Source organism: Heptranchias perlo, chromosome 6 (assembly GCF_035084215.1).
Source record: "Heptranchias perlo isolate sHepPer1 chromosome 6, sHepPer1.hap1, whole genome shotgun sequence".
Taxonomy (NCBI): Eukaryota; Metazoa; Chordata; class Chondrichthyes; order Hexanchiformes; family Hexanchidae; genus Heptranchias; species Heptranchias perlo.
This window is the reverse complement of record NC_090330.1, coordinates 51,027,167-51,043,309: the sequence shown is the minus strand read 5'-3', so window position 1 is coordinate 51,043,309 and position 16,143 is coordinate 51,027,167. Positions and strand designations below refer to the sequence as shown.

Genomic DNA, 16,143 nt, shown 5'->3' with positions numbered 1-16,143 from the left:
CTCATGGCCAGCAATATGGAATGGAGCAAGAACCAACCAGAGATCTTTACACCAACAGAAATCTCTAGCCTAAACTTGGCTAGAGATTCAAAGATCCATTTATAATAGCATTGTTGAAGCATCAAAACATAACATGTTACAAGGAAATGTGATCATTTAATTTTTAAAGAGTAGAAATTGAAGCATTTCTTCATAATTGCAAGTATTAATACATTTCTGCAAATGCCAATACCAAATCATTATAACTATTCTGTAAAGTAATTCTGCACCAAAATTATGCACAGCAGTTAAAATTCTATGCCACATTGGATTGCAGTGCAGGCATATTTGGTTCATATGACAGATGTGAGTGACCTGATGTAGAAGTATTTCTTCAATTATATTTCAAACTCTCAAACATAAACTGACCAATAACCCAGTGTATAAATCCTGATTTAGAAATGAACAGTTACTAAATAAATAGATATAAAACAGTTTTAAAGTAAAATAAAATGATCAGAAAAATAATAGCAATATTATCAATACCAGTAAAATTTGTTCCAAAATTCACACTTATATTCTAAAATAGGACAGTGACTTCTAGTTTTTTTTTAAAAGAGACTAAACTGAGGGAGCAATTTATGTGCAGGTGGGACTATAATTTGGAATTGATAGTTAATTTAAACAAGTCTGTGGAAAAGGATTCTGGAGTGTCAGAGAGGTCTGGGATTGACACTCTGCCTGTCGGGGATACGCCGCACAAACACGCCTCCAGCGCTGACCGTCTGTTTCTTCTTTACTTTTCTTTTCTCTTTAACTGGCTCTTCAACATTCTCTTCCTACAAAGGCAAAGGGAAAAAAGCCATAAGCTGACCTAGCATGAAAAAAATGCAGGGCTGCTCTGCTCTGGTAAATACTAACTTCAAAATGCAAATCATTAGCTTCTGCTATGAGATATTATAAACAAAATTCAATAGTGAATAAATAATAGCTGGATATGTGTTAAAAAATCTGTAACACACTCATGGGATGAGGATGATTTTAGAAATTGGATTTATATCTTCCACCACTACTGCTGTTTAGTCCAAATTTACCATCCAGCTTCACACGATGACAGGAAAATAGGGGTGTTTTGCAACAAACAACATGGTCAGCTGACAGGACAGAAGTCTGAGAAATAATAAGGCCGATATTCCACTGGAGCCCCAGCATGGCACTTGAAAGGAAAGAAGAACAAACGAACTTGCATTTTTAATGTGCCTTTCACATCCTCAGGATGCTCCAAAGCCCTTCACAGCTACTGAATTGCTTTTGAAGTGTAGTCACTGTTGTGTGGTGCTGTGCATCTGTACTGGCCCACAGCAATGACATTGTACAATTGGTTCTATACAATGGAAAATCTGGTAAATTATGGGCTAGCACAAGAAAAATGAACACGGTTGCCATAAAAATCCATTTTGTTCACTAATGTCTTTCAGGTAAGGGTCCCTGCCACACCTATATATGGTTGACTGTCAATACTGTCTAAAGTGGCCTAGCAAGTCATTCAGTTGTAATCAATCACTACAGAACTCAGGCAATCCCAACTCTGCAAAGTCTTCTTCATTAACAGCTAGGGAATTGGTGCCCAAGTTGGGAGAATTGTCCAACAGATTACTCAAGCAACAGCCTGACAGTCGCACTCAGGGTGTAATTAATATCTATCAACTAGCATCCCAGACTCCTCCATCACTATTCCTGGGTATGATCTGTCCAATCAGGAAGATTGTCTTATCAGAAGTGATGTGATACACAGTTGGGTGGGCTTGGCCCTGGGAGCCCTTATTACTGACTCTAAACACCATAAAGTCACATAGCTTCAGGTCAAACAAGGCTAATTATAATCTACAATTCCCTCAACTGATGAATCAATACTTCTCCATGTTGAACACCATTTGGAAGAAGCATTGAAGGAAGCAAGAGCACAGAACGTACCTTGGGTGGGGGACTTCAATGTCCATGACCAACAGTGGCTAAGTAGTGCCACCACCGACTGAGCTGGCAGACTCCTGAAGGGCGTTGTTTAAAAAGGGAGAAAGGGATAGACCGAGTAATTATAGGCTATTCAGTCTAACCTCGGTGGTGGGCAAATTATTGGAAACAAATGAGGGACAGTATTAATCTTCATTTAGAAAGGCATGGATTGGTTAAGGGAAGGTCGTGTCTGACTAACTTGATTGAATTTTTTGAGGAGGTAACATGGAGGGTCAATGAGGGTAACGCATTTGATGTAGTCTACATGAATTTTAGCAAGGCTTTTGACAAGGTCCCACATGGCAGACTGGTCAAAAAAATAAAAGTCCAAGGGAAAGTAGCCAGTTGGATCCAAACTTGACTCAGTGGTAGGAAGCAAAGAGTAATGGTCGAAGGGTGTTCTTGTGACTAGAAAGCTGTTTCCAGTGGGGTTCCGCAGGGCTCAGTACTAGGTCCCTTGCTTTTTGTGGTATATATTAATGATTTAGACTTAAAAGTAGGGGGTATGATTAAGAAGTTTGCAGGTACAAAAATTGGCCGTGTGGTTGATAGTGAGGTGGAAAGCTGTAGACTGCAGGAAGATATCAAAGGACTGGTCAGGTGGGCAGAAAAGTGGCAAATGAAATTCAATCCAGAGAAATGTAAGATAATGACTTTGGGGAGGGCAAACAAGGCAAGGGAGTACACAATAAATGGGAGGATACTGAGCGGTGTGGAGGATCAGAGGGACCTTGGGGTGCATGTCCTCAGATCCCTGAAGGTAGCAGGACAGGTAGATAAGGTGGATAAGAAGGCATATGGAATACTTTCCCTTATTAGCCGAGGCACAGAATATAAGAGCTGGGAGGTTATGCCAGAACTGTATAAAACACTTGTTAGACCACAGCTTGAGTACTACGTACAGTTGTGATCAACACATTACAGGAAAGATGTGATTGCACTAGAGAGGGTACAGAGGAGATTTATGAGGGTGTTGCCAGGGCTGGAGAATTTTAGGTATGATGAAAGGTTGGATGGGCTGGGGTTGTTTTCTTTGGAACAGAGGAGGCTGAGGGGAGATTTTAATTGAGGTGTATGAAATTAGGAGGGGCCTAGATAGAGTGGATTGGAAGGACCTATTTCCCTTAGCAGAGAAGTCAATAAACAGGGGGCACAGATTTAAAGTAATTGGTAGAAGGATCGGGGGGAGCCGAGGAGAATTTTTTTCACCCAGAGGATGGTGGAGGTCTGAAACTCACTGCCCGAAAGGATAGTAAAGGCCGAAACCCTCATCACGTTTAAAAAGTACTTGGATATGCACTTGAAGTGCCATAACCTACAAGTCTATGGACCAAATGCTGGAAAGTGAGATTAGGCTGGATAGCTCTTTTTCGGCTGGCACAGGTACGATGGACCAAATGGCCTCCTTCTGTGCTGTAAATTTCTATGATTCTATGACATGGCTGCAAAACTGGGCTGCCATCACATGGTGAGCAAACCAACACAAGTGACCTCATCCTCACCAAATTACTTATGGAGAATGTAGAGAGGCATGTCAAACGCAGCACTAGACACACTTCAGAATGAGACACCATCCTAGTGAAGCTATAACACAGCACTAAATACCAAACACAGCAGGCTATACAGAGAACTAAATGGTCCACAACCAAGATCAGAACAAAGCTCTATAGCCCTAACACATCCAGTCGAGAATGGTGGTAGACAATCAGACAACTAACAGAAAAAGGAGGCTCCATGAACAACCCAATCATCAACTATGGTGAAGTCCAGCATGTAAGTGCAAGAGACAAGGATGAAGCGTTTGCAAAGATCTTCAGAAAAAAGTGCCAAGTGGACGATGCCACTCGGCCTCCTCCTAAGGTCTCACCATAATACCAGTGTGCAGCCAATTCGGTTCACTCCACGTGACATTAAGCAGCTGAGTGCACTGGACACAGTGATGGTTTTAGACCCTGACAACACCTCAGCCGCACTGCCGAAGATCTGCGCAGAACTAACCGCCCCGCTTGGCTATGCTGTTCAAGTACAGCTGTGACACTAGAGACATTTGACAATGTGGAAGATTGACCAGGTTAGTCCCATCCACATGAAAAAACATGGGAAATCAAACTTGGCCAATCATCAGTAAAGGAGACGCCAATAATGCCATCAATGATACCTACTTATCAATAATCTACTCTCCAACAGTTAGTTTGGCTTCCGCCAGAAGCACTCGGCTCCAGACCTCATTACAGCCTTGATTCGGACATGGATGCAAAAACCGAATGTCAGAGGAGAGGCGAGAGTAACCGCCTGTTCAAAATATTCACTGGGTTCACTACTAAAAAAAAGTTACATGTACTTACTTTGTCAAAATTCTCTTAAAATATTAGTATCTTTAAACCAGATGAACTAGCAAGGCCACTCACCACAGAGCCACCAGATGTCTTCAGCTTTTCCAGACACTGATTCAAGTGGCCTATCTCTGCTCGACAGTCATCCAGCTGACATTCCAGCTTCTCACGGCGTAGGCGCTCATATTCCAGTTGAGCCTGCAACTCCAGCAGCATTCTGTGCAAAGGCAAATATCATTCTACATCATCACCTACCTTACACGAGAAATACTTTCAAAGTGCTGCTCCCCACCCAAGGAAAAAACTTTCTAAACACAGCGTGAATAATGTGTGAGCCTTGACAATGTGTGCCAGCTATACAACTATGGAGAAAATAACAGCTGAGCGCATATGGACTTTGAGTAAGAGTTGCTGTACAATGATCCGGAGTGGTAGTCCTGGCTGATTTTCTTTTCCTTAACTGAGGGATGCTGCTGCTAATTGAAACACCCTAACTGCTACCCTGGTTGAGATCATCTAACTCAGAACAGGCGGTCTCTGTGCCTTAGAGAGAAGGTAAGCCCCAGGTTGAAACAGGAGCACTGGGGAGCTGAGTCTTTCTGAGACACCCACTATGGCAGGTATCCATCAATCTACCTGCTCACCTTGCAAAAACATAATGAACCTTGGTTAAAAACAGGCTTAGATTGAAAGTATTTCCCCCTGCCCCCCATAAGTAGTGTTCTTCCAATCTGGATTTCAAGCTAGTAACTAAATTTAACCTGGTGTGTTTAAATTTATAGAAGTCTCTACTTTAGGTAATGAAATGACTATTGGAGTTCTATCTGATAGTGATGTAATGTCAATATTTTCTTGTTTCTGTACCCAGCATTGGTATGCAGCACTGTCAAATGATATTCAGCAGGTCCAGTGCAGGGTAAAGCTCTTTTTACGTTTTTGTGAGGAAAGGATATGTCCTCTAACTGAAAATTACAACTGAGATGGAGAACTAGGTTACGCGACAAACTGCACATGTGAAGTCATGTCCTACCACAGCAGCTCAGTGCAGCAGTACATTGTGCCCTTATGCCACCCAACTATGTCGTTTTGAGTTAGAAGAGGCAGCGCTTCCACATATTACTTTAATTCAGTTTATATTAAAATTAGTCTACTTAATTACAATTGGCTATTTTGGTATCAGGAAGGGTACCAGAGGTTTTGTTCCCAAACTGGCATACTAAAAGAGCGGTTTACTATTCTTAACAGGAGAATGATTAAATCAATTTTTGCTTACCATATATTTTCAGGCTACATGCTGGTGGTGGGAAACCTCACCCCCGATTTTCCATCTATTAATTTCAATGGACAGAACCGTACGGGCAGCACAGCCAAGAATTTCTGAAATGTGCAGTGTGCTGACAGCGCGTCCTCTGAAAATTACTTCCATAGTAATAAAAAGGTTGTGAGTGATAACTACCTTTCTGCTTCTTTCTCTTCCTTCCGCCGGAGCTGGTCTTCCTCTAGCATGCCTCCAAGTTGTCTGTAGTTCCTTTTTGCAATTTCTAATAACCGCTCAAATTTTTCAATCTTTTTGTAGGCCCTCACTGCATTGATGAACATGAGAGATTGATTAACAGAAAAAGAGAGATTTATAGAGTAGTGTAGAGTTTCCTCATGTGTTAAGTATGGTAGGATAATGCTGGAATTGGGTTTTAAGGTAAACACCATTAAGCATTCAAGAAAGATAAGTATATGGTATTTATTTGATATATATGGAAATAGCACTCCAGAAAAAGAATGCTAATATAAAGGATTAATTAGTGCCACTGTGAATTGTGAGATGCTTTGTTTACTCCTTTTTCTTGGATTTTTCCCACAAAGCAAAAGGGCCATGCATCATGCAGCTGGTAGGGAAACAAATCTGTGACATGGGACAAAAAATAGCGGCTGGTCAATTTAACACTGTAAGCACTCCAGATTCCCACCATCATCTGGGTGTCTGCTCTGTGGAGTTGGGAAGGGGGATGGTAGGAACATCAGGGGCCATTACAGGATTTGAAGCAAGGGGAGGGGTGAGAGAAGAGGGGAGAGGGGAACGTAACCCCTACAAGGAAAATTGAGGGGCTTGTGCCTATATTACAAAGACTGTAAATTGATTAGTTATAATCTTTGTATTTTTCTCCCTGTGCTGCATGTACGTGTTCTGTCAGCCACTGTCAATCTCTTAGAATACAATGAGCTAAAACATATATATCCTGAAGAGAAGATTATTCCAACCTGGTACATGGTGTTATTTAATCACAGCTTATTGGAATACTGGAATCCGACTGGCTGAGGTGCTACAAATTATCATCAGAGGAGACCTTACTCTCCTGGCGCTGCTCACCCGTGTGTGGCTGCATGACGAGAGCCTTGAGGTTTTTTTTAAAAAGTGAATTATTAAAAATATGTAATGGAAATGTTTTGCCTTTAAGAGGGAATGTTATCATCTGTATCACCGTCAAAATCAAAACAACACAATACTTTTAACAGTTTTATTTAAAATCTATATTTCTGTTCATTTTACAATTGTTCCTATTTTGAGTACTAATGGCGTCACCAGCTTGGAGAAGTTACTAAGCCTTATTATGTGAGGCAGTTCAAATTACGTTAAGTTGAAATGGCAGACTTGTAAGGGGCTGCATGGTGCAGTGAGTGAACACAATGTACTTTCACCTCTGGGACAGGGTTTAAATCCATTCCAGAGCGATGGAATGGGTCCTATGCAAATTTAATTTCAGCAGTCTTGACTGAGTTTCCAGAGGATAGGTCACACAGTAGAAAAGTACCTACAATTTTCTACAGATGGTCATTAAATTGACAATCACAACAACTTATTATTACTATGGATGATCGGTGAGGAAAATGGAAACTTCACTCTGGTACAGTAGGGAATATTCTTCCAAGGTTAGAGGAAACTTTCTTCTACAACTAGACCTGACTTGGAAGTGGTCAATAGTTACATTTGCTAAAATTACAAAATGTTCCATTTCCTAGAACCTCACCTTGACAAACACAAAAAAAATCACCTAAAATACAAGTAAACAAAAAAATCAAAAAATAAAACGAGTTGAAGTAATATTTGCTAATTCTAGTCCAGTTGATTCAATTTGTTGCACTCAGTATCTTCTCCCAGCTAAATAACCGAGTAGTGTCAAAAACACTCACTGCTTTAAATAAATGTTCATCACAGAGATAGTGGGGGTTCTCTCAGGAGTGGGAGGGAAAGGTGGACCAACACCCCATTTGCACGGCATCTCAAAAATGAAGACCCTCCCAAGGGCATTATACATCCTTCACATGCTACAGAGATGAATCCTTCTATCTCTTAATCTATCTTTTGGGACCTAAACAAACATAACCAGATTCACCTGGAACAGCTAAAGACCTCGAACCAGGATGAAGGTATATTGTAATCACCCAAGTTTTGGAGGGTCTTGGTAATCAATTGCAGGTGTAAGAGGTGACAGGTCAAAAAAGCTGATTACACAAAATGACAAATTTAACGCATAGCTTTTTATGGCGGAGGAAGAGATTCACCATAAGCGCTGCTTGAACGGCCACTGATCATTCGAGACACGAAGACCTGTCAAGTGATTCACTGTTACTTCTGCATTCCAGCAAGGATTACAGCAACTTCCACTATTCTATTACTGCCATCCATCAGACAGTCCAAGTGAGACTGGGAACTCACCTATGGGAGAATAGGTTTCCCTGTAGCACACCATGTTAGTATTCCAATGCACTTTGCAGAATTACATATTGTTTAATGTAAAGCACACACAGAATGTCAACTTACTCCTTGCCTCCCTCTTCTGACCAGCACTCAGGTTAACGTTGTCCTTGTTATCTGTACTCCCTTCTATACCATGTTGGTCAAAGAAGCTGGGATTGTCTTTATTCAGCTCTTCATCAGAATCATCATCCATGCCTCCTCCCAGGAGTTTAACAGCAGCCAACTGGGAAAATCTACATTGTAGCAATTCAAGGGTCAGTTTGTACTGGATCTATACTAAAAAGATATGGGTTTATACAAGCATAACAACTGTTTCTGGTTTGAGCCCAACTCTTGCCATTGCATAGGGATTTCCTTTCACTGGAATAACGTTTGGATTGAAGATATTCTCTTTTGACCTCCATACCAGTTTCATGAGTGCTACACATTAACACTTGTTTTAACAAAAGAATTTTACTCAGAGTGTTTTTATATGGATTTTATATTAGCGAGGAATCCATAAGGAGTTCAAGTTGTTTCAGAGGGCTTACAGCTGGGGGGTAGTGTACTTGCTTTACATGAGAAAAAATCTGATGAACAAGCAATTCCCCAACTGCTCAGTTGGTAAAGTGAGTGCGTAACTGAGTCCTATAGACCAGAAGGGAGAAAAACTTGTGAGAAAATAAAAGGGACACTCTGTAATTCAAAAAAAGCATTGAACATTTTACGCTTCAGAATTTACACAAAGTTTTTACACTAAGGCACAGCACATGAGTGTGACCTCAGGCTCTTTCTGATGGACCTTGTTATATTGAATGTATAAAGATATGGGCCCCAAAAATCCACATGACAGCACATCACAGCATAAGTACCAAGATGCAGCCACTCGGACCTCCGCCAAAGTTCATGGGGCCAAAGAGAGGACCCTTAATTATCTTGTCTATGATGGATGACCGTGCATCTGGAGCACCCTCCATTGGCATTAGGCTGGAAAGTCTGGCTGAAGGCAGCCTTCCACAGGGAGTAGGGTGGGGGTTGCCGGATCCCCCCTGGAAACTAGGTACAGGTGTCCTTATGGGGCATCTTTAAAATTTATTTTTTTTAATCTGGTACTCAAATCCTTAGGGGTCCAGGACATGATCTTGGCAGGGAATCCCCAAGTCGGCCCCACAACCAACAGTGGTTGGATGTTACACCTCCGCCAACCATATGCCAGATCCCAGTGAAGGCCTGGAGCACAGGAACTCCAACTTTCAGGGTCCTGCTGCCCTTTTATAATGGCCTTGTTAGAGTCAAGTGGAGACTCCACCCCTACAAGGCCATCCTGGAAACTTGGGCACAGGCCAGGACCCAACGTATCCAGGTCCTGGCCTAGCTTCCGACTATTTCAGCAGAACCCTGCTGAAGTTATGGCGAGAGTCTTCTGGAATATCTGTGGGTTTTTGGAGCCATGATGTGTGATCATATCACAAATCACTAACAGTGGGAATCTCTCATCCCTCCAAGGATGTGGTGCTTTGTTTCTCAATAACATACATTGTCAACTTTGTTTTTTCTACTCTGTAATATTATGTCAGCCAAAGTAACAAACATCTTGTACAAATAAGTGATGGCTTTTACTGAGCAACAGTTTTTTTTATTAACCTTCCAGAACACAACAGCCCCTATTTAAGGTGAGAAACTGAAACAGGGATTAGAGCTCTAGTTGAATACAAGTGGTTTGATACACTGCTTGTGTAGTTCTCATTTCCATACTATTCATTCCCTACCGTCACTTTTGTTGAAGATTATGTTTACAATGTAACCAAACCAATGAGGTTTTTTAGTAGTACAGCAGTATACCAATTTCCTTTTGAAGTTTGAACTATAGTATAATGTGAAACACACTAATAAATTATACTCAGTTACTGATGTTATCACAAGAGTTTTGATTCTTCATTGGTCTGCACAAACGACCCAACCACTGTAATCATAAGAGACCACCACTTTCTATTTCTCCCTTTGTGAAAAACTGTTACCTGATTTTAGCCAAAAAAATATTTTTCCCAAAAAGCTGTATGAAATGCAAAGTATTAAAATAATGTGACACAAATGAAACAGAGCTCTTTTGGTAGAGACTAAGCAAAGTCTTAAAATTCTCAAATTGATGGACATGGTACAAGATAGTCTAAAAACATGGCCCATCATTCATCATTGCAGATGAGGTTAGAAGATCATACATTTCTAATAGCACTACAGATTGTACAACTAATCCTGACTACCTCTTAGCCACGTCCTTTGATGTCTCGCCAGCATCATTTTTGATGTGATGGTCTGCCCCCATTTCTATGAGCCATTGCAGGCAGCCAAGGTTCCCTTGTCCAGCAGCTAAGAATTGTACATACAAGTGTCAGTCACATATGATTCAATCTTGCCATTAAGAAAAACTAAACACTTTTCATTTGTGTCCAAGATTCCTTTATTGGCCTTGTGCTTTTTATTACAGCAACTATTTTGCATTTATTACATAAGCGGTATTCAAACCAACATTAATACAACCCAAGGTTTACAGCCTGTGGTAGTGGACTATTTAGGGGGAATCTTTGGTGGAAACCGGGCAGAACGGGAGTTAAAATCCAACCAGTACACCTACGGCTTGTTTCCTGCCCGGCACCTATTTTAACACCGCTTTTTTCTTGGGTGGCTGAGAAGCCTCACAATATATGCAAATCAGGGTCCAATCACTTCGATAGAAGGACCCCGATGAAACATTAACTGCTTACTGAGCCCGCGGTGATGCCCCTGGCATAGGTGTGTAAAACTTATCTTTGTAGGGCCCGGAGGAGCAGGACAGCTTCTGCAGGCCCCACAAAGAAAGTTTGGGCCACTGCTGCCCGAGCTCCCACGCACATCTCACCACCCTCCCACCCGCCTTCTCACCCGCCGAACCCTCCTGTATCACCCTCCCCCGTGACTAATATGACTGCCTAGCAGCCTATGGCCACCTAATCTTTGTAGTCTTAAAGCCAATGAGCTACCTCTGGACGCCCGTTTTAGGTGAGAAGCTGACCAGCAGGATGTTAATGAAACCTGGCCATTGGATTGGTCCGGGCCTCCCACTGCAGCTACCGGACAGTCAGCCCACCCATCCTGCTGGCTTCCCACCCGGGAGTTAAAATTTCCCTTTTGTGTATTTTGTAGGAAAAGTGGTCTACAATTGTTAAGGCAACAATGCTTATGGTTTACATGATTACAGCAACTGAAAACCATAAAGAGAAAGTTTGTTTCAAATTTCTATTACTTACCTGATGAATGGATCTGTCTGATATCATCCCTTCCCACCACTCCAAAAGTTATATGGGAATAGGAGTAGGCCATTCAGTCCCTTGAGCCTGTTCTGCCATTCAGTTAGATCATGGCTGATCTGTATCTCAACTCCATTTACCTGCTTTTGCTCCATATCCTTTGATACCCTTACCCAACAAAAATCTATCAATCACAGTCTTGAAAATTTCTATTGACCCAGCATCCTCAGCCTTTTGTGGGAGATTGTTCCAGATTTCCACTACCCTTTGCGTGAAAATATGCTTCCTGATTTCATTTCTAAATGACCTGGCTCTAATTTTAAGATTCTGCCCTCTTGTTCTGGATTCCCCCACCAGAGGAAATAGTTTTTTCTATATCTACCCTATCAAATCCCTTTATCATTTTAAACATTTCAATTAGATGACCCTCAGCCTTCTAAATTCAAGAGAATAAAAGCCAAGTTTATGCAACTTGTCCTCATAATTTAATCCTTTAAGCCCCGGTATCAATCTGATGAATCAGCGCTGTACTCCCTCTAAGACCAATATATCTTTCCTGAGGTTTGGTGCCCAAAACTGAAGGCAGTACACCAGATGGGGTCTGACCAAGGCTCTGTACAACTTTGTCATTTTTGAATTCCAACCCCCTTGAGGTAAAGGCCAACATTTCATTAGCCTTTTTTGATTAGTTTTTGCACCTGTACACCAGCTGTTAGTGATTTGTGTACATGGACATCTAAATCCCTTTGCTCCTCCACAGTTCCTAATGTCTCACCATTAAGAAAAAATAAGTGTGTTCATTTTTACTCATTATGTTGTTACCTATTCTAGTAACTACTGAGAAATAATCATGTCACCTCACCCATTTGGGAAGGATGACCATACAACTTTTCAACACATAAAGAACAAACAATGTAAAGACATTTTTTGCATGCATTTTATAATCCAAATCTCTTCACACCAGATGAGATTTTCAGTGTGAGTATAAATCACTCCTGGTCTGTGCCAGTTACATCATTATTAACTTAGGATGATTTACGAGGGCATGAATAAATCTCTTTTCCCTCTTAGGCAAAGACAGTGTTTTAATTATAAATATTCTTCCCTGTTTATTCTATTTATTTCCAATATTCCCTGTCCCATATTTTTTGGAATTGGATCAGAAGATCCTATAGTTCAACTGGAGTAGAAGGCATCCCTGCAGTTGTTGTAGTGGCCAATTAATCGGTGTGGAGGAGCCTTCCCAACTATCTATTACTTTGGGCTGTGCAAAGGCATGCATTTTCATACTGAACTTCAGCAGTGGTCACATACCAATGAGGGACATGGAACAGGCAGCCTTATCCTCTATTCCTGCTTCACAGTTGCTTTTTTTGGGGAAGCTCATTAGTCCTCCAAATTGTAAGAGTTCATCCCATTTTGGGTAGTAATGCAGGTCTGGTGAGACACGTGCCCATCATCATCATGTACCTTGAAGTCAGTCTGTCTGCTCACCTCTATGGGACAACCTGCAAATCGCTCCCTCACCATTAAGTGATATGGGTCTTCTGTGGCTCTGCCACTTGCTAGCCAGGGACTCAATCTGACCCTTCACTTTCTTACTAGGTTCAAACTGTCTAAAAGCTGGCGACCTTTTTTTAAATATCCCCTGATTTACCATTTCCTATCCACACCAAAAATCATACAGGAAAAAAACCAAGATATTTCCACATTCTAATGACAATATATCTAAGTGTTTGTTTTATATTTCATATAAAACAACTAAAGCAACATATAATGTTGAGATTTTCCTTGTGCTAATGTTCCTTCGATCTAAAAAAAAGTGGTGAAAGCTATATTTAGGTAACATAATGCACAGAATTCATTCAAGGATATTTCAGTCAAGCAATACTGAAAAATTACCTGTCCTGATATTTGTCTTGATCAGTAATTGAATGCCATGGACAAAATTAATCCACCATGAACATAAAAATGCATTTACAAATGGTAATTTTGCAATTACTTTAATTACTTTAAATACTCAAACCATATTCTATTTTTAATGAGGGTACAGAAAGGGTTTGAGGCAGAGTATCAGGATCTGGTCTGTGCTGTTCAATACTGATGGTGAGTGCTGAAAAGGTAAATTGCTGCTTCTTTTGGCCAACTTTCAGAATTACAGTTGTGACATATGCCTTCAAAGTTCTGTAACCCAGACTACTCAAATGATAAAAAACGGAATTAAAAAGGATCTAGAAATCAAAATTCCAAATGGTCAATTTTCATGGATGATTTTGCCCCATGCTCATTAGCATGAGAGGCTAGGGACTGAAATATTTTACCTTTTCAACACCCACCAGTATTAAGCATTCCTAGGACAAATACATCACAGGCCAGATCCTGGTACTCTGCCTCAACAATGTGCCGAAACCCAAATCTCAAAAAAGCACCATCTTGTGAATCAGTAGGAATTATTCCACCTCAATCTCTCTGGGATTATCTTAGTAGCAATTTTGCTGAATTATGGGCAGTTTTGCACTGTGAGCATGAGCCTATTGGATGGAAAAACTGTCTAGATTAATTTAACATACAAGTCTTCTGGTTGGCAAAGACTTTCACTACATCAGTATTCAAACGGAGGTTGCAGAAATTAGAAGTCTGTATGCTAATCCACCACACCACCCAACCAGCCAAATTATTTTTTACTGCAAACCAATACCGTGACAAGGATGGGGCTGACCTTTATGCATGGGGGTGGAGCCCTTGTCATCTCGTTCGTTGATGTTAATCACTCCAGATTCCACTAGCTGTCGCAGAGTCTCGAGATCTCCTTTGAATGCACTTGCATGAGCTGGAAAAGCGAGGTCTTAAAATAAGCAGGAAATAGCAAAACATTATTACTTGCATGCACCATTTTAAACTTTTTAAAATAATAATAGCAGGTTTTCATTTACCCACAATTTGTTGGATAATTTTTCCCTACCCTTTTATGTACCTCCACACACTCCTACTTCACCCAAAAACCAGAAAGGTAAGCAAGTGTTTCCATGATGTGGAGATGCCGGTGATGGACTGGGGTGGACAAATGTAAGGAATCTTACAACACCAGGTTATAGTCCAACAATTTTATTTTAAAATCACAAGCTTTCGGAGATTATCTCCTTCATCAGGTGAGTAGTGAATGAGAGGTTCTCAAATCGCATATCTTATATTAGGCTGGGATACCATCACACCAATCAAAGGTGTCGTTGGTGTTCAGACAGGTTAGCCACAGAAAACAGTAGGTCCCAGTATGCTGAATACACAATGTGTCAAATTACACAGACAGAGAGAAAGAGACTCGAAAGGCAGAGAGAGAGAGAGAGAGAGAGAATTTCCAGTTGTATTAAAAACAGATAACTTTTTTTTCCTTGCTGGTGGGGTTACGTATAGCGTGACATGAACCCAAGATCCCGATTGAGGCCGTCCTCATGGGTGCGGAACTTGGCTATCAATTTCTGCTTGACGATTTTGCGTTGTCGTGTGTCTCGAAGGCCGCCTTGGAGAACGCTTACCCGAAGATCGGTGGCTGAATGTCCTTGACTGCTAAAGTGTTCCCCGACTGGGAGGGAACCCTCCTGTCTGGCGATTGTTGCACGGTGTCCGTTCATCCGTTGTCGCAGTGTCTGCATGGTCTCGCCAATGTACCATGCTCCGGGGCATCCTTTCCTGCAACGTATGAGGTAGACAACATTGGCCAAGTCACAGGAGTATGAACCATGTACCTGGTGGGTGGTGTCCTCTCGTGTGATGGTGGTATCTGTGTCGATGATCTGGCATGTCTTGCAGAGGTTGCCGTGGCAGGGTTGTGTGGTGTCGTGGACGCTGTTCTCCTGAAAGCTGGGTAATTTGCTGCGAACGATGGTCTGTTTGAGGTTGGGTGGCTGTTTGAAGGAGAGTAGTGGAGGTGTGGGGATGGCCTTAGCGAGGAGTTCGTCGTCATCGATGACATGTTGAAGGCTGCGGAGAACATGGCGTAGATTCTCCGCTCCGGGGAAGTACTGGATGACGAAGGGTACTCTGTTGGTTGCGTCCCGTGTTTGTCTTCTGAGGAGGTCTATGCGATTCTTCGCTGTGGCCCGTCGGAACTGTCGATCGACAAGTCGAGCGTCATATCCTGTTCTTACGAGGGCGTCTTTCAGCATCTGTAGTTGTCCATCGCGTTCCTCCTCGTCTGAGCAGATCCTGTGTATTCGTAGGGCCTGTCCATAGGGGATGGCCTCTTTGACGTGGTTAGGGTGGAAGCTGGAAAAGTGGAGCATCGTGAGGTTGTCCGTGGGCTTGCGGTAGAGTGAGGTGCTGAGGTGCCCGTCTTTGATGGAGATCCGTGTGTCCAAAAAAGAAACCGATTCTGAGGAGTAGCCCATGGTGAGTTTGATGGTGGGATGGAACTTGTTGATGTTATCGTGTAGTCTCTTCAGTGATTCTTCGCCGTGGGTCCATAGGAAGAAAATGTCGTCGATGTATCTGGTGTATAGCGTTGGTTGGAGGTCCTGTGCAGTGTCTGGTGTATAGCATTGAACGGACACCGCGCAACAATCGCCAGACAGGAGGATTCCCTCCCAGTCGGGGAACACTTCAGCAGTCAAGGACATTCAGCCACCGATCTTTGGGTAAGCGTTCTCCAAGGCGGCCTTCGAGACACACGACAACGCAGAAATTGATAGCCAAGTTCCGCACCCATGAGGACAGCCTCAACCAGGATCTTGGGTTCATGTCATGCTACACGTAACCCCACCAGCAAGGAAATAAAAGTTATCTGTTTTTAATACAACTGGAAATT

The 16,143-nt window shown here is 41.9% G+C and overlaps 1 protein-coding gene across 1 annotated transcript in view; it reads right to left on the bottom strand.

Annotated features, from left to right (window-relative positions):
• LOC137322980 (ankyrin repeat domain-containing protein 42-like) overlaps positions 1-16,143 on the bottom strand; it is a 42,468-nt gene continuing 26,325 nt past the window's right edge. Inside the window, exons 7-12 of the mRNA XM_067986268.1 lie at positions 14,062-14,187; positions 10,320-10,425; positions 8,143-8,312; positions 5,782-5,908; positions 4,401-4,542; positions 1-818 (exon numbers count right to left, since the gene is read on the bottom strand). Coding sequence (XP_067842369.1) covers positions 693-818; positions 4,401-4,542; positions 5,782-5,908; positions 8,143-8,312; positions 10,320-10,425; positions 14,062-14,187 — 797 coding nt within the window. The 3' untranslated portion in view covers positions 1-692. The remainder of the gene's footprint in view (positions 819-4,400; positions 4,543-5,781; positions 5,909-8,142; positions 8,313-10,319; positions 10,426-14,061; positions 14,188-16,143) is intronic.